This window comes from Gopherus flavomarginatus, chromosome 25 (genome assembly GCF_025201925.1).
Source record: "Gopherus flavomarginatus isolate rGopFla2 chromosome 25, rGopFla2.mat.asm, whole genome shotgun sequence".
NCBI lineage: Eukaryota > Metazoa > Chordata > Testudines > Testudinidae > Gopherus > Gopherus flavomarginatus.
The window spans coordinates 1042378-1063565 of NC_066641.1; the positions used below are offsets into that span (position 1 = coordinate 1042378).

The 21188-nt window shown below is 53.1% G+C and overlaps 1 protein-coding gene across 4 annotated transcripts in view; it reads left to right on the top strand.

Moving 5' to 3' along the window:
* ARHGAP27 (Rho GTPase activating protein 27) overlaps nt 1–14957 on the top strand; it is an 81744-nt gene extending 66787 nt beyond the window's left edge. For all 4 annotated transcript variants that reach the window (XM_050935068.1, XM_050935067.1, XM_050935069.1 and 1 more), the window contains 8 exons: nt 58–156; nt 983–1082; nt 4155–4280; nt 4518–4616; nt 5542–5619; nt 8373–8507; nt 10763–10868; nt 12714–14957. In XM_050935068.1, the coding sequence (XP_050791025.1) occupies nt 58–156; nt 983–1082; nt 4155–4280; nt 4518–4616; nt 5542–5619; nt 8373–8507; nt 10763–10868; nt 12714–12891 (921 nt within the window). In that variant the 3' untranslated portion in view covers nt 12892–14957. The remainder of the gene's footprint in view (nt 1–57; nt 157–982; nt 1083–4154; nt 4281–4517; nt 4617–5541; nt 5620–8372; nt 8508–10762; nt 10869–12713) is intronic.
* The last annotated feature ends 6231 nt before the right edge of the window (nt 14958–21188 follow it).

The following is a 21188-nucleotide window of genomic DNA, read 5'->3' on the forward strand; positions in this document are numbered from 1 at the left end:
ATTGGGGGCTGCACAGCGCCTGTTTTACCCCAATAACTCCCATGCTGCTTCTTTCAGCTGAAGACCCGCGACGGTTCTGAGTTCTTGATCCAGCACGACTCTGAGCCCATTGTGGCCACGTGGCAGAAGACAATCGCTGACAACATCAGCAGGCTGGTGAGAGGGGCTTCTCTGGGCATTTTGTTAGAGCTCCTCCGAGGCACTGGCCCTGGCAGGAGCCTGAACCCAGAACCTCTGGGCCAACCAGCAGGAGCTCTGGGCTAAATTTCCAGGATCAGGTCCCTTTGTTCAGAAGACCTTTTACACAGTCCAGCCCCCAGATGGGGACAGAGACCCAGATAGGTGGGTTACACACCACGCCCCCATCCTCAGCACTGATGCTGGCCCTACCCTGACCCCCTTCTCCAGCCCAGCTCTCTGCTGAGCCTCACTTTCCCTTCTGTGCCCATCTTCTGCTCAGCTCTGTCCCCTCCTGGAGGTTTCGTCTTTAGGATCTGGCATCGGCACCCTGGGACCAGCTTTCTCACGAGATTCACAGCACTTTGGCTGCTAGAAACACCCTGCCAGCTGCTGTCTCCCTGGGAACGCAGCGCAGCGGGATTGGTGTCTTTCTTACCCCAACCTCAAAAAAAATTGAATTTTGAGCAAAGTTTCAGGTTGGCTCCTGCTGCGGTTGCATCCTCTGCACTGCAGTAGCCCCTAGGCCCCGGACCCCAGCGCACCAGGTGCGGCACAAACACAGAACAAAAGCCTGTCCCTGCCCCAAAGAGCTGACAGTCCAAGGATCTGTTGTGTCCAGACTGATTTGTGGCCCATCACTTGTGTGTGGGGGTGGGGGGAATTTTTGCATTATCCGCTGTCTCCCTCCCAACTTCCTCAGCCGTGTCTCGCAGGCTCCGGGAAAGCACCGCGCCTCCCACACCTCTGAGCTCCTTTGGGGCCTTGATGGGACAAAAGCGATCTGATGCCATGTCTCCCTCAGTCCACAGACTTTCCTACTCACGACGAGAACGGAAATGTTGGGGACTTTGGAGCCAAGGAGAGACTGGGAACCAACAAAGATGAAGACAAAAAGAATCCAGGTGAGTGGGTGAGATCTGAGCAGAGCCGGCTCCAGGCACCAGCTGAGCAAGCTGGTGCTTGGGGCGGCAAATTCCAAGGGGCGGCTTCCGTCCAAACCTTTTTTTTTTTTTTTTTTTTTAACGCTTCGCTGCTTCTGCTGTCCCTGCAGGTATTTTTCTTTTGGTTTGCTGCTCCTGCCACCCTGTAGGGGGCGACGGCGTGGAGGAGGGGAGCCGCTGGGAGCGGTGCCAGGTCTGCAGCAAGCCCGGCACGGCAGCCCATGTCCTTCCCTGCCTGCCCCCCGGAGCCCTCCCAGCAGGCGGCGCGGCGGCAGGGGCCGCATGGCGAGCGCCCCGCTTAAGGAAGCCCTGGCCGCCCCCTTCTCTCTCCCTCCCCTCCCCCCGCTAGCTGGGGTGTGCGCACCACTGCCCGGGGTCTGCAGGGCTGGGAGTCCCCCTGCACCCGCGCTCCCACTGCGCCGCAGGTATTTTTTTTCTTTGCGTTTTTTTTTTTCTTCCCTTCGCTGCTCCGGCTGGCCAGCAGGCAGGTTTGTTTCGTGCCCCCCTCCCAGCTCTTTCACTGCTCCAGCCGCCCGGCAGGTTTGTTCAGGCTCCCCCTCCCCTTTGCTGCTCCAGCCGAGTGGCAGGTTGTTCCCCCCCCCACCCTTTGCTGCTCCAGCCGGGTGGCAGGTTGTTCTCCCTCCTCCCCTTTGCTGCTCCAGCCGGGCAGCAGGTTGTTCCACCCCCCTTTGCTGCTCCAGCCGAGTGGCAGGTTGTTCCGCCCCCCTTTGCTGCTCCAGCCCGGTGGCAGATTGGTTTCCCGCACCCCCCTGCCCTTTGCTGCTCCAGCTGGCCGGAAGGTTGGGTTTTTTTGTTTGGGGCGGCAGAAAAGCCAGAGCCGGCCCTGGATCTGAGCAGCGCAGCCTGCTTGGGAACAGCCCAGGGGCCTGATCTGGCGCCACCTCCAGGCCGTTTGCCTGGGAGCTGCTGGTTGTGCTGCCGCGAGCTGAGCTCGCTGTCTGCTCAGCTCGGTCCAGGCAGAGCTGCATTAAGAGCTTCGTCGTTGCCGAAAACAGCAGCTGGCATTTGATAATTGTGTGCTGGAGAACTTGGGCTGGGTGAGACCTGATCTGGGAGAGCTGTCTAAGGTCACAAAAGTGCAGACAGACCAACCTATCCCTGAGAATGTCTATCACTCCAGACCAAGACCAGAGCCAAATCCGCCCATTGAAGGAGATTTGAAGCCTGCTAAATATGGCAGCAGGCTTTTTTTCTGGAACTGGTAAAATGGGACCGACAACTCTGTAGTAAGCTCTGTTCTTTGTGAATGTAAATTATCTTGTCCAATGTGTATTGGATGCAATCCTTAATGATTAAAAAACCCAGAATTCAAAAAAAAAAAAAAAAAAAAACCTACCCAATGTCCCTTGGTAAGGTGCAGCTGAGCAGCAGTGTGGATGCGCTAATGGCATGCAGCGAAGGCGGAGGGCCAGGTTCTGTGCTGGGACACAGCCCAGAAGGTGTGGGAGTGCTCACCACCTGGAGCCTGGGCCAAATGGCTCCTTGGGCAAGTTAGAGCAGCCTCTGCATAGAGCAGCCTTCATGCGGTGGCTCTGCAGCCCCTGATCTCTGGAACCCCAAGTTCTATGGCTGTTCCCAACCCCCACTTGCCCAGGCCTTGCAGTGGGGCAGTGTAGGGTGGTTGTAACTTGGAAAATTCTCCCCCTGCCTTGGAGACTTGCATACAGCCCATATGTACTGCCAGAGCAGGCTGCAGCATCGGTCCCACAGCATGCCCCGTGCTGCATTGCAGGGCAAGCTGGATGAAGGGCACAGATGGCAACACGAATGCCAGATGGGTCCCCCGCCTCCTCTGGCTGGTGTGCCCAAGGGCATGTCCTGTCATGGGAGCGGGACGAGGACGGGGTTCAGTGGGCAGGGATGGTGCTGGCACTTGGCAGCACCAGCCTTGGGGTGGTAACGTCCCCGCAACAGGACTCTCTCTAACATGGAGTTTTCTTTCTGGTGTATAGCAAAGAGGGGCAGTGCAGCTGGTCACCCCGGCAGACTGAGACCAGAGTGGGGAGCTGGCTGGGAGAGCGCCAGCCTCTTTCCAGTGTGGGGGGGCTGAGGTGGACTAGACAGAAAATTAGGGGGGCTGTGCAGAACTGCAGAAGTAAGGGTGGCAATGCCATACCATGCCACCCTTACTTCTGTGTAATGTTTGGCCTTCGCGCTGGGAGGGGACCTACCGGGAAGGCTAAGCCACATTTTGGGGTGGCTGTAGTCCCCCCCACCAGCACTGTCTCTGGGAGCTGGTCAGCTATGATGGCCGTGGGGTGGCGATGCAGAAGGATGGCACTAGTTAGGGGTTGGGGGAGGCTGCAAGAGGCAGTGAATGGGGGGTGATGGACAAGTCCATTTGCCAGGAGTTTGTGTCTCCCAGCAGGCAGGTGGGCAGAGAGAGAGAAGCCCATGTGTGGCACCTGCAGCTGGGCAAGGACATGCCCTTGGGGCACCCACCCCTGTTCATGGGACTCAGATCCCCAAGTGACAAGGGCCAGATTAGCACCCGAGGCAGGAACGAGCCCATGGAGCAGGGCCTGGGTGTTCATTCTGAAGGGCTCTGAGATCCCTGCTGCAATCTCCTGCGTTCAAAACCGGGGGCACTTCAGCAGAGAGATGTTGTGCAGACGCCACAGAGCTGGACTGTGCGTGCGTGAAATCCCCTGCTCCTCGGCCCTTGGTGCGAGGGATCGAGCTTCCCCCAGAGGAGAGCAGGAAATAGGGGACATCCTCTTCTTCCCCTGCTGCTGCACCCGCTGCCCAGAAACTCTCAGCCAATCCCCAGCTCTCCCTGTCTGGAGAGTCAGCGGGGGGAGCTCCAGGGAAAGGGCATCCCTAAGCCAGGGTGGCTGGGAGTGGAGGGGAAGTGCTCCTGCAGTTAGCTGTGCTACATCTGGGCATCCTGTCTGCAGCCTATCTGGGGTTGCTGGGGGAGATTCCTTGTCTGTGCCCAGAACGATGCCTATCTCCTCCCTGCTGGGGCCTCTCCTGGTCTCATGGTGAAACGCTCTTTCTTGTCTCCCACAGCCTCTGGGACGGCGGCCTATAGCCTGGGCTCCGAGAGCGACATCAGCAAAGTTCGGAACAGGCTGCGAAAGCTCCTCCAGAAACGGCCCCCTCTGCAGTTCCTGCGGGAGCGAGGGTACATTAAAGGTACAGGCTGGGCGGGGCGCTTTTGGGGATGCTTTCGGGGGCGGGTGCTTACGAGAAGAACAAACCCTTCTTCCTAGCCAGGAAACCCAAACCTTGCAGCCACAAGCAAAGCTTATCCCCCAGCACAGCTGTTTGGGGTCCCCAAACCGGCGATCCAGGGGGGCAAATCATCCTGATCCTCTGGCAGAGCCCCAAATTACCTGCCTAAATGTCTGGGTTTGTTGGTTTGTTTTTCAGACCAAGTGTTTGGCTGCTCCTTGCAAGCGCTGTGCGAGCGGGAGCACCGCACGGTACCGTGGTTTGTGCAGCAGTGCATCCAGACGGTGGAACACAGAGGTATCCTCTCCAAATCCTCCAGTAAAGAGCAGGGGGCGAGAGAGCCCCTAGCCAGCCCCTTCCATGCTCCAGGGCTCGCAGCCCTCAGGGAAGCACAGCCCTTTCTGCAGTGAGTAACCAGCCTTGACTGCACCATCTCTGGCACTGCAGCCCCTCCCAGCGTTAGCTGGTGCCCTCAGGCCTAGATGGGCTACAAGAAGGGGCTGCAGGCTCAGGGGTGGTTAGTTTCCCAAGAAGCATCCCACAAACTGACTAATGGAGCAGCTAATTGCTATTAGCCTCTGGCTTCTGAATTCTTCATCTTGAGGTTTGGTTCAGTCTGGGTTTGTAAAGCAAGCTGTTGGGCTGTGTCTGCATGTACCCTCCCACCTTAAAAAGTAGGCCCTAGGAGAAGCAGAACAGAAAGCAGCACAGCAGTTTCTAAACTGCTTTTCTTGACTCTCTCTTTCGAATCTGTGTGGCCCTGCCACCCTCTCGGTTTCTGCGGCAGCCGCTGCATCCCAATGCATTGCTCCCTCCCCCAAGGCAGGCTGCAAGTGTGAGCCATGTCTGGGGCATGGAGGGCCCCTGCTTCTCGAGTACCCCACTGCATTCCGCTTTGTAAGGAACAGGGCAGAGGCCCAAAAGAGCTTGGGGCCACACTTCCAAGTGTTTAGCACCTGCAGCCTGGGCCAGGTTTCCCAAGCAGGTCGGGTGCTGAGCACCCCTGGAAATGCAGCAGTAGGCACGAGCATTTGTGCAAATCTGTCACATCCTTTTGAGAGTGCTGGCCCTCCTAGCGCCTGTGGGGCATGACGCTCTCTGCACACTGGGCTTGCTTTATGTGTGAATCTCTGTCGCGGCGTCTCTCCAGCTCCTTGTTGGCATATTCCCATTGTCCAGCTGCGGGGTGACTAACTGATAGTTTTGGTCCCTGGTCTAATAGGTTTGGACATTGATGGACTTTATCGTATAAGTGGAAATCTGGCAACTATACAGAAACTGCGCTACAAAGTGGACCACGGTAGGCCTGCTTTCAGTGGGTTAGCTGAAGCTTTTTTACCATCTAACGTCTTTTAAATAAAACAAGCCTTTGACTTTTTAAAATCTTTTTCTCAATTAGAAAGGTGAGAAGATACAGAATCAGGTAAACTGGTAATGCTTTGAGAGCCTGTTGGTCATTTGTCACCAGAATAGCGTGTCCCTAAGGTAAAAAGGATGTTGAAAAATTGGAGAGAGTTCAGAGAAGAGTTACAAGGATCATTCGAGAACAGCTGGTTGGGAGTTTACCAATGAAACGGGAGAGCCCCTGGAGATCTCTCCACCAGTTCACTTTTTCCAGAATGAAAACATTCATTTCCCTTTCATGGAAACTGAAAATTTGAGTTTTCATTCCAGGTTGGAATTAACTTAAAAAAAAAAGTGTCAGAATTCCCCACCGAACAGAAATTCGAAGTTTTAACAGCTCTAGATTCAAAATCTGGAAACTTGCCTCATGGAGAGAGAGCTTCTTTAGCCTCTCTAACTAGCTTATGAAAGAGAAGGCTAAGAGAGGATTTTTTACTCCCAGCCTCCAAGGGCCGGCTCCCATTTAGACACCACAAGACATGGTCCCATTTTAGAAGAGCTCTGCCCATTGAGCTTCTCCCAAAAGGAGTGAAAGTTTCTGAGAGCCAAAGGCTCTTTAATCCTGCAGACAAAAGTACAGCAAGGTTCAGTGGGTGGAAGCTGAAGATAGAAAACCCCAACTGGAAATTGGGTGCCCATTGTTAACGGCAAAGGTAAATAAGCATTGGAACAACTGCCCTAAGGGTGCGATGGTTCCTCCTCGCTTGGAGTTTCTCTCTCTCTCTCTCTCTCTTGCTCAAGGAGAAGTTAACAGGCTCAGTGCAGGAATTTCTGATCATGTTACACAGGAGATCAGACTAGATCTTCATGGTCTCTTCTAGTCTTAAAAATCTGTGGCTGAGATCCTGTGCCCATTGAAGCCAATGGGACTTTTGGGACTGACTTCAGTGAGGGCAGGATTTTGCCCTATGAGTCTCTGTTGGTTGTAAGAACTGCCGAGTAGAATGTGGGATAGACTCTGGGCCCCACTCCTCAAAGCCCGTGTTTTGTTTGAACACACAAAGTGAGCCAGTCTCCACAGGGGGCTATGGGTGATCTGGCAGCAGTTTCCTGCCAACTGGATACTAAAGGGTTTTGCCAGACTAATATGGGAGAAGCAGCCTGTTCCTGCTCTATCCCCTTTTCTCTTCCTTCCCTCTTAGCTGCCCAAGGGTTATCATTTGAGGGGGAGGGAGGTGGTCCCTTAGTTGTCTCTTAGCAGAGCAGACGCACCTCATGAGCACTGTGGAACCAGCAGGACCCTCCTTCAGTTGGGTTTGTAAGAACTGGAGGAGAAATCAGTGTCAGGTATTGTAGCAGTGATGGTAGCAATAGCATCTCCCTGGCCCTGTTCATCTGGAGGTGAGTCGTGGATTGCAACAGCACCGAGAAGATCAGGACCCGACTGCACTAGGTGCTGCACAAACACAGAAAGAGGCACTTTGCCCACAACACTGACTGGGATCACTTAATCTATCATTGAATTGCAGCCACCTCTGGGGTAGAATTTGGTCACTTGCTTACTTGTACTACTGCCCAACAGTTTAGGGACAGGACGTGAAGAAGAAATTATCCAATTGAAACTCCATGAGGAATTTAAAGAGACAGTGTGATTACAGGAGCTAGCGATCCCTGTTAACCCTATTCCTCCTATCGAAAGAGCTGTGTGGCTAACACATGGTGGGAAGTTTGGTTTTATATCTCACTTGAAAAATGTAGCACTTCCGTAGCACAGCGCCCTTAACACACACTGATATTAGGAGAGTCCCGGCTCAGGGTGTATCTACACTGCAATCCAAGGTGGGAGTGCAACACTGGTAGACATAACTGTGCTTGCACAGTGAAGTACAGCCATGTAGATATGATGGCACAGGCTGTCTAAGCAGACCGGGGACCCTACGTACGGACTCGCATTGCTAGTCTCTGCTGAGCCTGTGCCATCGTGGTCACACTGATGTTTTTAGCCTTGCTAGTGCAGATAAAGCTGGAGTGTGTATGTTTACACATGTGGCAACAGCACCTCAGATGCAGTGTAGACGCACCCTCTGAGGGAAGTTGGCCTGCTAATGGATCACCAACATCCCCTGGAGTTTCTCTAGAGATCTCCTGTCCGAGTGCTGAGCAGACCCAGCCTGGCTTCATTTGAGAGCTGACGAGGTTGCAGGCAGTAAATTGTACATTTAATCCTCCTCTGTTGTTAAACTCTGTGAGGTCTCCAGTGATGCAGAGACAACTTCCAGGAAATGGGCTCCACCAGGGAGGGCCAGCATTCTACTCCTGTTTGGATTCACAGAGGTTAGGGCTGACCCCCTGCTAGCACAGGCCAGACACCCTCGCCCCATCACCCCATGTTGAGCCCAGTAACTTGTGTGTGGCTAAAGCATCTTCCAGTCTGAAGCTGCAGACATCAAGAGTCGAAGACTCTCCCCCTTCCTTCAGTAGCTCGATCCAATAGCTAAGCCCCTCGCTGGTAGAAATGTGTATCTGACACTTCCTTCCCCCTTTGGACCACCAAAGAGCACACTCACCTCTGTGCCCTGAGCTTGCACAAGTGTGTGCACATCAGGGCCCAGGACTGCCTGACTTGACGTAGATCCATACATGGCATGGAGCAAGCCCCTCCCACCCCAGTATCAGACATTGGCTAACCTACCTGCCTCCTTCCCGCAGATGAACATCTGGACCTGGATGATGGCCGGTGGGAGGATGTCCACGTCATCACGGGAGCTCTGAAGCTCTTCTTTCGGGAGTTGCCAGAGCCACTCTTCCCATTCAGCTACTTTGACAAATTCATCACTGCGATAAGTAAGGGACAAGAGAAGCCACGGCCTGTCTGACACCTGCAGTGTGGGTGGTGGCCAGCAGGGCTGTGCTCATTTGGATTTCCTGAGCCCCTTCACTCCACAATTCAGCCCCAAAGCCTGGCCCCATCTCCCCAGCCAAGACACGAGCAGACTCTGAAGGGATCTCTCCTATTATCATTAAGGGTACAGTTATGCTGTGGCTGGGAGATGTGATATCCAGTGTGAGTAGGTAGACATGCACTAGCTCTCTGTGAGATAACACCTAAAAATAGCAGCATGGACACAGAGGCATGAGTGGCAGCTCGGGCTAACATTCCCGATGGCTCCATGTCTAATTGGCAGCCGGTATCAAGTGGAGTGCCCCAAGGGTCAGTCCTGGGGCCAGTTTTGTTCAATATCTTCATTAATGATCTGGAGGATGGCGTGGGCAGCACTCTCAGCAAGTTTGCAGATGACACTAAACTAGGAGGAGTTGTAGATACGCTGGAAGGTAGAGATAGGATACAGGGGAACCCAGACAAAATAGAGGATTGAACCAAAATAAATCTGATGAGGTTCAACAAGGACAAGTGCAGAGTCCTGCACTTAGGATGGAAGAATCCCATGCACTGCTACAGATGAGGGACCGAATGGCTAGACAGCAGTTCTGCAGAAAAGGACCTAGGTGTTACAGTAGATGAGAAGCTGGATATGAGTCAACAGTGAGCCCTTGTTGCCAAGAAGGCTAATGGCATTTTGGGCTGTATAAATAGTATTGCCAGCAGATGAAGGGACGTGATCATTTCCCTCTATTCAGCATCTGGAGTACTGTGTCCAGATTTGGGCCCCACAGTACAAGAAGGATGTGGAAAAATTGGAAAGAGTCCAGCGAAGGGCAACAAAAATGATCAGGGGGCTGGTGCATATGACTTATGAGGAGAGGCTGAGGGAACTGGGATTGTTTAGTCTGCAGAAGAGAAGAGTGAGGGGAGATTTGATAGCTGCTTTCAACTACCTGAAAGGGGGTTTCAAAGAGGATGGATCTAGACTGTTCTCAGTGGTAGCAGATGATAGAACAAGGAGCAATGGTCTCACGTTGCAGTGGGGGAAGTTTAGGCTGGATATTAGGAAACACTATTTCACTAGTAGGGTGGTGAAGCACTGGAATGGGTTACCTAGGGAGGTGGTGGAATCTCCTTCCTTAGAGGTTTTTAAGGTCAGGCTTGACAAAGCCCTGGCTGGGATGATTTAGTTGGGAATTGGTCCTGCTTTGAGCAGGGGGTTGGACTAGATGACCTCCTGAGGTTTCTTCCAGCCCTGATATTCTATGATCCCCCCCAGGTACATACATGGGCAGCTAGCCCGAGCCACCACCCGTGCCAGCACAGTGAACCAGCTCTTTTTAGTGCGTGTGTGTACCTGAGCTGGGTGGGGAGTTACACCTGCCCCGTGTAGACACATGCTAAGACATCATGGGTTTTGACTGAGAATGCTGGTGCCCACTCAGCACAGACCGCTGTTCTGGACACTTGCCATTCTGAAAATGGCTCCGTATTATGGAGCCATCCAACCAGCTCTGCTTTCACAGCTGAGCTGTGATTTGTTGAGGAGGATGCATGAGAAGCACATGGAAGGTTAAAGCCTTCTGCAGTCTCTGTTTGAGGTACAAGGCCAGAGAGGTAGGCCTGGCTGGTTTGGATGTGGGCCAACAGACCCAGCCTGTGTTCCGTGCCTGGTGCCAGAGCCGTGGGCTGAGAGTCCAGGCAAGGTTTGAACTGCTGTTCATGGGAGTAGCTTGGTACAGTCACAGCCTTTCACTGGCTGCATGGCAAAGCTGGAGCCACACCAGAGATAAATGATTTCTGGCCCACAGGCTGTCCTGAACCAGGATGTAGCACCAGCCAACTTGGTTCCCTGGGGGAAGATGTGATTTCTATATCTAGCTACTTGTCAGACGGTCCCACCCCCTGTAATGTCTGAGCACAGCAAGAGCATGAGTGGATTTATCCTTGGAACTCTGAGAGGTGGTGGTGTCCCTGGGCAAATCACATAGGGGCAGATCCTCACCCGGTGGAAATCGCTATAGCTCCAGCAATTTCAATGGAGCTGTGACAACTTGCACCAGTCCCACATCTTTCCTCAAGGTCACATGGCCAGTCGGTGGCAGAGCCAGGCGACAGCCCAGATCTCCTGAGTCCTAGTCCAGGGTCTCCCGCCCCTGGCTCTGATGCCCAGTCCTGATGAGGTGGAATGACCTGGTTTTCCATCTGGTTGTAGAAATACATGACCAGGCGAAGCGCAGCAGGTGCATCCGTGACCTGGTGTGTTCCCTACCTGAGGTCAACCATGACACCATGAAGATTCTCTTCCAACACCTCTGCCGGTGAGTTCTTGCCCTGATACCCAGGTCTCTCTATGTGTACGGATCTTCGTGCTTTGATCTGCACAGTCCCCAGCCATTCATGTAATTCTCCTCTATGTCTGAACACGGCCATCAGGAGCAAGGGAGGCCAGAGATCACTGCTCCTGCCTGAGCACTAATCCTGCAAGTCTATGCCACTTCCTTTCCCTTGACTTTCATTAGCAGTGTTATGAGGTGCTCGTCCCAGCCCGTGCCATCCTGTACCATGGTGCTGGACTGGAGTAGGGGAGAGAAGGCAGCATGGTGCTCATAGCCGTAGGGGCCTGGTGCTACCCTTGGCAGGTATATTGGGGCAGATCTTCCAGGGTACGGTGCAGTCTGAGGAAGCCAAATCTAGTGGCAGGACCTTGGAAGGGGAGAAGAAAATTAAGTCACTGCTGGTTTCCTTTGTACCCATGTGCCTTTCCCTGCTAGTCTCCTCGGGGGAGGCGGGGGAGAATTTTCACCCCTGATCTTAGCCTTGGCTGCTGGAAGACCCTTCAAAACTCCCCTGGCCATGCCCCTTATAGGGTTCTTCCTCAGCTCAATTGTTGTGCTTGGAGCACCCTGTGGGACTCTGCAGACCGCTCCCACCCTTCTGGGTTTTAACAGCCTCTCCCGCTGCAGGATGCTCAGCCAGAGTTGGGTGGAAAGCAGGGGGAGGAGGGATTTTACTTAAAGCAAAAACAAAAAAAACAAATGTTGTAGCGAAATGTTCTGTGGAAAATGTTGATATTTTTCTTTTTCAATGAAAATTTGAATGGCAAAAAATTATGTTCAAAACCCAAAATATTTTGTGCCTCATTGAGTTATAATTTATGTTCCCTTTCTCTTCTGTAGGTAAGGGTCTACTTAAATCATGGAGAAATCACACATTTTTCGCACGTTTGTCATGGCATAAATAGCAAATTTTGCGGATGTGTCTACAAAATTTGCTATTTATGCCATGACCAACTCAAAAAATGTGATTTTCTCTGCAGCATTTCTCAAACTGGGAGTTCCAACCCAAGAGGGGGTTGCAAGCCCATTTTAGGGGGGTTGTGGTATTGCCACCCTTACTTCTGTGCTGCTGCTGGCGGCGACGCTGCCTTCAGAGATGGGAGCCCAGCCAGCAGCTGATGCTCTCTGGCCACCCAGCTCTTAAGGCAGCACACAAGCAAGGGCGACAATAGCCTACCATGCCACCCTTACTTCTGCCTGTTGCCAGCAGTGGCACTGCCTATAGTGTAGGGTAAAAAGCACACAAAAGACCAGATTTCAGGGAAAGACCAGATTTCACAGTCCGTGATGCCATTTTTATAGCCGCAAATTTGGTAGACTCCTGTCTATAGGCCAAGCTCCCTGGTTGGACTACATCTCCCACAATGCATCATGGTCTGCCCTCTTGAACAGAAGAGGCAGTACATATGGGAGGCCCTGGCTGTGATGCATCATGGGAGTTGTAGTCTGGTTGAGGAGCCTAGCAGCTGGAGGACAATGGGGTCTTGAGGCAACCAAATTACAACTCCTACAGACATCGCAGCAGAATTTTTGAATTGAAATATTTTGGTTTTCGGGCATTCACTTTTCTGTGGAAAGCAGACATGTCTGTGAAAAAATTCATTTAGTCAAAAACCCAACTTCCCATCAGAAAACAGTGGATGAGCCCTGGGATCACTGGGTTCCTTCCTTTGCTTGTTGAGCCCTGATCCCCTGGCACTGCCATGCTGTGCTGGATTCACGCCAGGCGTAGTTCTGGTCTCAGCCCATTCCTGTCAGGTGCAGCATTCATCAGAGTGAGAGACGCCCCTGGCAGTTCCCAATCACTGGCTGTCCTTCTCCCTCCAGCGTGATCGACTACAAGGAGCAGAACCGGATGTCTGTGCAAAGCGTGGCGATTGTGTTTGGGCCCACTCTCCTGAGACCAGAGACCGAGGAAGTAAACATGGCAATGCACATGGTCTTCCAAAACCAGATAGTGGAGCACATCTTAAATCAGTACAGCTACATCTTCCCAGACAGCTAAGCCGGGCGGCGAGCCAGAGCCAACAGTGAAAGCAAGGAGCAGAGTCCCTGGGCTGGACCATGGCGGCTGCTAGTGTGTGACACTGAATTGTCCCAGCCTGAACTACAGACAATGGTGGCGACAGTCCTTAATAAATTGGCAATGCTGATGCTGGACTGCAGCTGCCTAGGATGACTTTGTGCCATTGGCCACTGGAGCCATGTGACCAGTGCGCCTCCTTTAGAGATGGGAAAACAGAGTCAGAGAAAACAGGCACCAGATCGGTCATTCTGCAAAACACTCATGCTCACCAGGGTTGGTACCAGGCTGTTCCCCAGGAGAACGGCCCCAGGAGAGCACAGGGCCTCTGAGCTTTCGGCTGTCCAGCTGCTGAGAAGGGAGGGTCCTGCATAGGGCTGTGCACTTTCACTTCCCTACAAGTGAAAGTAACCCAGGCAGGTACTGGAGAAGGAGCTGGACAACCTACCAGATAGTGAAGTGGGGACAGCATGAGCTGTCCACCTCATGCCTGCACTCTTGGAACTGCCAGCAAGCCTCCCACACAGCTCTCACCACCCTCTGGGCCCTGGTGCTGCAGCATCCACCTCTGTGTGCCCGTCTGCCCCTCAGCCAAAGCAGCCCCTGGGACCCCTGACCAGAACAGCATGTTATGCACACCACGCTGCAGCGCCTCTGCTGGGCTCCAGCCCAGGTGTCACGCAGCCTCCCTCTCTGCATGCCTGAGCACCTGCAGCCAGTGGGGGATGACCCCTTAATGCCCCCGAGGTTGTTATAGTGCTGAGAAGCGAGACACAGGTTTTCAAAAGAGCTCAGCTTCCAGGGAGAGCAAGAGCAGCCTCCTCTGCCCCGTGGGAGTGGCCGAGCACTCCCCTAAGTGCCTTGCTCCCTCTTCCCCCCCCCCCCCCGCACAATGAGCAGCAATGTAGACACCCCCCTTTGAGCCCCGGTCTCCACAGTCCCACTCCAGGGCCATGTCCCCCCCAGCCTAGCCTGTGTTACTGAGATGGGAGTGGGCTCTGGTGCTAAGACAGCTTGGAGCCGGTGCATGCCAAGGAGGGGGCTGAAGTCAACCAACCAACCCGCCTTGAAAACTCCCCTTTTGTAATTAAAAGGAGCCCACCCGTCCCCTCGCAGCTCTCTCTCCTCCAGGGAAACCGCTCCAGTTCTGCAGGCTCCTGCCCACGCCTGAGTGAGGGGCTTAGTTCAAAGTCCTCTGGGCGCCTGCAGAGGCCCTGGGCCATGCATTTAAATGGCTCACTGGCTGTTTTAGGGCATTGCCTGGATCTGCTCTGGTCTCCCTGGAGCAGGATGCCCCTGGAATTGGCAGCGATGCCGCCACACAGGGCTGCCAACATTTCAAAGCATCAGACAGGGCCAACCTGTGCATGAGGCAGGGACCTGGAGCCTCTGAGCCCCACTGGGTCGGGTTCTGCGCTGCCATGGGGTGGGCAAGTATTTCTGAGCTGAATATCCATGAGCCTGGCTCCTTCTGCCTCCATTGCCCAGAGCATGTCCCCCATGGAGCAGGGCTCCCCCCAACTGCTGCCTCAGAACAAGGCCTGGACTTGTCTCCCACTCCCCCTGTCCTCTCAGGCCCCCTTCTCTCTCCCCCCACCTTTGTCACCCTAACATCTGCCCCCCTCCCAAGCCCCCCTTCAGCACCCATCCCGCACAGGCACAGCTGCCTTCCTCCCTATCGCCACTGGAGAATCATGGGAGTATGCAAGAATCATGTCCATTCACAGGCAAGTCCACAAGTCCTGTCCATGCCTTGTCTATTATTTGTGTTACAGTCGCGCCCTGTTCTACTAGGCCCTACACAAACACAGTGCAGGCAGGGCTAGTGGGGAAATGGCCGTTATTTTCTGTGAAACAAGTTCACAATGTGATAGATTTTTTTTGTCAAAATTTTGTTTCCATTGGAATCAAAACATAATTTGTTTGGTTGGGGGCTTTTTTGCACTCCTGTCACCCAAAAACACAAAAGGGGGGGATGCCCCAACAACACTGACAAGGTGGCGTTTTGGTTTGAATTAAAGTGAATGAAAGATTTTTTTTTATTTGAACTGAAGAGTTTTCATTGGCCAGCATCAGAGGATACCAGTTTTTTGAGTGTAAACGTGTGGATTGTTCAACAAGCTGCTTTTCATTGAGAAAACACTGTCACAATAATCTTCCAACCAGCTGCAATTCTCTGAGCCTGCCCCTGCCCCAAAGCGGTCACAGTGTGAACAGGAAGAGAAACAAAAGGGATTTGCCCAAGGTCATTGGCAGGGTCAGGAAGAGAAGCCAGGTCTCCGGAGTAGCAGCCTGCATGGAAGGCGGAGAGAGGAGCCCAGGGTGCAGGAGGGAAGAGATTGGAGGAGGCCCTCGAGAGTCAGTCTGCATGCACATGGCTGGAATGTCAGCTGCAGTTGCAGCAACTCAGCAACTAGTTCTCTTAAGTTTGATTTTAGAAAGCGGGAGTCCTCTCCTGTTATTACCCAGCATGAAGGACATGAAACAGGATCTAGTAAAATGGCATTGAGGTGAGTGTCAGTAGTCATGGGTGCTATGCCCAGCCAATAACAAAGTCACTTGTCCACTTTCTGCCCAAGGTCAGACTAGGTGATGATACTGATCCCTTTGGGCTGGACAAAGCCTGACTCTTTCTGCAGGAATTGCCCCCTGGCTCAAGGGCAAAGGCCTTTCTTTTGACAGTGGAGCTGCTGGTTCTCTTCCAAATGTCTGGTTTTGCATAGGAGTGAAATCTGGATCGCCTATTAGTTTGTCTGGCTGTTCCTGTGTTTAGCGTGGCTCCTGGTTTTACTGATTAGCCAGCCGGGGTTGAAACCTGGCCAAGTACACGGTGTGACATGGAGCAGAGTTTCTTTGGAAAGCAGGAAGCGAGCATGAGAATACCAGCCAAGGGCAGGGTGACGCCCAAGACCCAGTCAAGCAATATGGCACTGCCAAATGACAGCATTCCCCCAACCCACCTCCCCACCAACACACGCACAGAAGGAGTTTCTGTGATGCACGTGGATAGGTCCACAGCCCTTTTCTTTAGATGGAGCCATGGCAGGGCTGTCTGTGTGGAGGGCAATGTAGCTCAGCGGATAGGGTGTTGTAGTTCTAGCCCAGCTTTGCTGTCTCATCTTGGGCAAATCACAGCACTGCTTTGTGCCTCAGTTTCTCCATCTATAAAATTGGGCTAATAATAAAGGGCAAGATTTTTAAAGGCATTTAGGCACCCACATACCTTTAAAATCCTGGCCCAAAGCGCTTTGAAAGCTGAAGCCCAGCAGAAGGGAGAGAGCGCAATGCTCGCAGCGCCCCGGGTGAGAGTGAGTCTTGCAGCAGCTGGTCAAAAAGCAAAGGGGAAAAAAATCATGGAGAAAAAGTAAAATCCGTTTAGTTTCAGTTTGGGCATTTGATGTGTTTTGTGAATTATTTTTTTTTATTGGCAATTTGTGTTGAAATGTTTCACTGACCAGTTTTGAAATAAGGAAGTGTTTGGTCGGTTCAGCCCTGGGATGGGCTTTCCCTCCCCTCGGCCTCACTACCCAACACAAAGGGAAACATTGGCATTTGACAAAAATTCCTTTTGGAAAATTTTTCCTTTCAAAGCTAGAAAACAAGCAAAGGAAAACTGTTGATTAAAAAAGTTCACGAAAAACATCCCTGTAGAACAAAGAGGCTGGTGATGGGAACACCTTGGCCAGCTGCACCCAGCAAACGCCATGAGGTGGGTGTTTTAAAAATACAATTTGCCAAGGGGAAGTAAGACTGTCCAAAGCTGTGTCTGGGCTGGCGGAGGGGCAGTGCACATCACATGATCTGCCAGCAGGGGCGGCTCTAGACATTTCGCCGCCCGAAGCAGGGTGGCATACCATGGGGGGCACTCTGCCGGTCGCTGGTCCCGCGGCTTCGGTGGACCTCATGCAGGCGTGCCTGCTCCACCGAAGCCACAGGACCAGGACCCTCAGCAGGCACGCCTGCGGGAGGTCCACCAAAGCCCTGCCTGCCGCCCTCCCGGCGACTGGCAGAGCGCCCCCCGTGGCATGCCGCCCCAAGCACGCACTTGGCGTGCTGGGGCCTGGAGCCGCCCCGTCTGCCAGTATTAGCAACCAAGCAGGAAATCTGTAGAGAAAGCTTTGCGGAAGCTGCCTCTCTTCATCCTATATTATTAGCATGAGCACGTCTAACCCACTCTTCCTCAGTGTGGTGTTCTGGGAGCATTTGCCCAGGCAGAGAACAGCCCGTTCGCTGATATATCAGCCACATGAAGCAAGCATGTGGCCTGGGCTGCATCCTTAACATCAGTGTTAAATGCTAACTAGCTGAATTCAAGCATGGCTCTGAAACACCTGGATACAGTGAGGCCAGCTCGCTGACTGCCCCCAGGCGTAAGGGCTGGTGCATGAGGAGAACGGGGCTGAGGGACGGGATCTGCCAGTGAATGCTGATCCAAATTACGTGGGGGTCATTCATCGATTTAAAGGCCAGAACAGCTCACTGTGATGGTCAGTCTGACCCCTGCATAGCAGGGGCTGGAGAGCCTCTCCCAGGCCGTTCTGCAGCAAGCCCAGATGTTCAGGTTGCGCTAGAGAGCATTTTCCATCAGCCTCCTCTGAGGGCTCTGGAAATCAGGGCTGCCCAGAGAGGGGGCAAGTGGGGCCCTGGGTCCCACGGGGGCCCCCATGAGAATATAGTATCCTATACTATTGCAACATTTTTTTTTATGGAAAGGGCCCCTGAAATTGCTTTGCCCCAGGCCCCCTCAATCCTCTGGGCAGCCCTGACAAGAATATAGTATCCTATACTATTGCAACATTTTTTTTATGGAAAGGGCCCCCGAAATTGCTTTGTCCCAGGCCCCCTGGATCCTCTGGGCGGCCCTGCTGGAAATCCAAGGAAGCAGAAGGAGGGGGAGGGGGTAGGAGGAGCTGTGAGGCCCTGGGGTCCAGGGAAGGCTCAGCTGAAAGACGTTGCAGGGCCTTAGGAGGTCAGGTCCTGGCGGGGCCTCCGCTCGCCTCCCCTCTCTGCTCCCTGTGCCGCGGGAGCTGGAGGGATAAGCAGAGCGGGGCTCCGGCTGTATTTGCTGAGGCTGGAGGAGAGGCTGAGAACTAGCCCTGAGCTATGGGATGACGAGAAAGGGGCCGGGTGGGCCGAGGCCCAGGATTGCAGTGGGTGCTTGGCTGCTGTGGGCAGGGTCCCTGGCTGGAGCCCGGAGCAGTGACAGGCCCAGGTCCCTGCACTGGTGAAGTGGTGTGACCCCGGGGAAGGAGAGAAGGTTCTGAACCCTTTACAGGTAGAGCAAGCGGAGAACAGACCAAGAGGGATTTTATCGCTAACTGGCTGGCTGGGTCTCCACCAAAGGGCGCTATCCCCCCCCCCCTTATTTAGCACAGTTGCCATGGTAACAAGGCAGCTTGGTGAGGCACTGGTAGCGTCGTGCAGCACCACGTCCGGCGCCTGGAGAGTGATCCGGGATGCTGGAATCAGCTCACCACGGGGCCGTGACGCTGTGAATGTTGCTCAGTTACTGCGGAGGGAAAAGGCAACTGTAGCGAGGGGCTGTGGGAATTAGGGGTTAGGCTGCACCTCACATGTCTGGGCTGAAGTGACCAGCCAGCCCGGTGCCGGATGCTGAACCCTGGCTGGGCTGTGCTGGGAGCATGGCTGTGTGCGCAGCATCACACCGCGCCAGCTGGTGGCAGAAATGCAGTGACAGCCCAAGGCTGCTTAGCTTTGCTAGCGTTGCCCTACGATCAGTATGCGCTGTTACTTCCCCTGACTGCATGCCCAGCCTGCGCGGGAGCTGCCTGAGCACTGATTGAACGCTGCCTTGCAGCGTGTGTGTCATTCGCCGGTGTGCAAAGTCAGAGCCGGGGTGTCTAAAGCCCAGCTGGCCTGACCCAGGACCGGTCACCTGAGCACAACACATGGTAATAACGACCAGACATCAACATCCTGGGGAGCAGGAAGGTACCAGAAACCAGCAGGGTGACACCAGTGTGGAAATGGAGTGTGCAGGCTGTGGGGGGAGCTTGTAAAAATGTTGGCAACAACTAAAAAAAAAAAAAGACCAAATAAAGGAATTGAACTGCTTAGCCTGAAAACAATGGGCAATGGCAGTAGCCATCTTTACTAGGGGCAGCGTCACTCGCACGTGGTATGCTCAGGTGTGCTGGCGGGTGGCTGGCATGGAGCAGGCCCTCTTCCGCCCGCTGCCCTGAGTGCAGAGGGAGGGGTGTTGGGCTTGGAGCACTGGCAAACAAATTTCAGCTTGTCCATGAAGTGCTGCATGGCCTGGATTATGGAGCAACATCTCATGTCCCTCACTGAGATACAGGCAAGTACAGTGTCAATCCAGCCTTGTTTTATAAACACTAAAGCAGAGCAGTTGGGTAGCATATCTGCAGGCAGAGCTGGGCCCAGAACCCTGCCCGCAATGAAGAGAGCTAATACCCGCAGCCACTCAGACCCATGGAAAGGGCCACCTCTATGTGCATGTGTATGTAATTTGTAGCCACTGTTCTAACCACTAGGTACTAGTCCCGCCCGAGGGCCAGGAATGGAAGCCAGGAGTCCTACAGCTTTACAGCAGAGTTGTGCGAATCAGTGTCAGTCTCCCTCTACCGGCCACACTACAGTGTGGGTAATGGTCCTTTTGTTCACACGGGAGTGCTCTGTCCTGTGGTACCGCGTGGCCAAGATTCAAGGCCTGCCACTGAGCCCGTCCTTATGGCTGGATCTAGTGGCAGTTCTGGTTTTGCAGTTTACTTTTTAAAAAACCTGGACAATTTAATTGCCCCAGTGAGAAAGCCTCCCTTAAAGCAGCTTAACCATGGTACTAATTTGTGACTGATGGGCAGCATCAAGCCCATTGCAAGTTGTGGGATGCGGCAGCCATTTCCAGTCGAGGGAAATAGGAAATAGACTAGCAAAGATTGGGGGCAGGAGGAAACAGTCTTTAATAATTGTCTTTCATTCATTCTAACTCGTAAACTAACAGATTTATTTTAAAATGGCCGGAAATCAAACAGATTGTGCGCTGGCCATGTGAGGGCACATTGTATTCTGCTTACACAACAAAGGGCAACAAAAGTGTGACAAGAGTATGGCGATCAACAGATGGCTCAGGCAGTGGTGCTATAAGGAGGGCTTTGGGATGTACGGCCACTGGGAAGCATTCGTGAATAGAGGACTGTTCTCTCGGGATGGACTTCACCTGAGTAAGGAGGGAAATAGACTTCTAGGATGGAGGCTGGCACAACTGATTAAGAGAGCTTTAAACTAGGAATCGGTGGGAGATGGTTGGGAGATGTCCAGGTAATCTTCATGCCAGAATTTAACATTGAGAGGGAAGAAAACAAAATAAGAAAGGATACAGCCATGGGTAGGAGAATGGACAGAAGGAAGAAGGGTAGTGTAGATACCAGTCTAATAGGTGATACTGGTGCTAGAATGTCTGTGCCTAACCAGATAAAGAATGTCAGTGAAACCAAACGGCAAAAATTAAGATGTCTCTACACTAATGCGAGGAGCCTAGGTAACAAAATGGAGGAACTAGAGCTACTGGTGCAGGAAGTGAAACCGGTTATTATAGGGGTAACAGAAACATGGTGGAATAGTAGTCATGACTGGAGTACAGGTATTTGAAGGCTATGTGCTGTTTAGGAAATACAGAAATAAAGGCAAAGGTAGTGGAGTAGCATTTGTGACAGACCCAGACCAGTGGGGTACAGGAGTCTGGTAGAGGGCAAATATACTGGTCACTGGATGAGTAGTTTTCTGTTCCCTGAGTGACCAGAGCAGGGGCTGCACTAGAGTAATCAGGAACCTGCTAGAACCAATTAAGGCAGACAGGCTAATTAGATCACCTGCAGCCAATCAGGGCACCTTGGTTTAAAAAGGAGCTCACTCCTGTCAGGTGAGTGGGAGCCAGAGGAGAGGGAGTGTGTGAGAGGAGCTGGGAGTGAGAGGGTATGCTGCTGGAGGACTAAGTGTTATCAGACACCAGGAGGAAGGTCCTGTGGTCAGGATAAAGAAGGTGTTTGGAGGAGGCCATGGGGAAGTAGCCCAGGGAGTTGTAGCTGTCATGTAGCTGTTACAGGAGGCACTATAGACAGCTGCAATCCACAGGGCCCTGGGCTGGAACCCGGAGTAGAGGGCAGGCCCGGGTTCCCCCCAAACCTCCCAACTCCTGATCAGACACAGGAGAAGCTTGACTCAGACTGTGGGGAAGATCACTGAGGGGAGCAAATCTGCCAATGAGTGCAGGACCCACCAAGGTAGAGGAGGAACTTTGT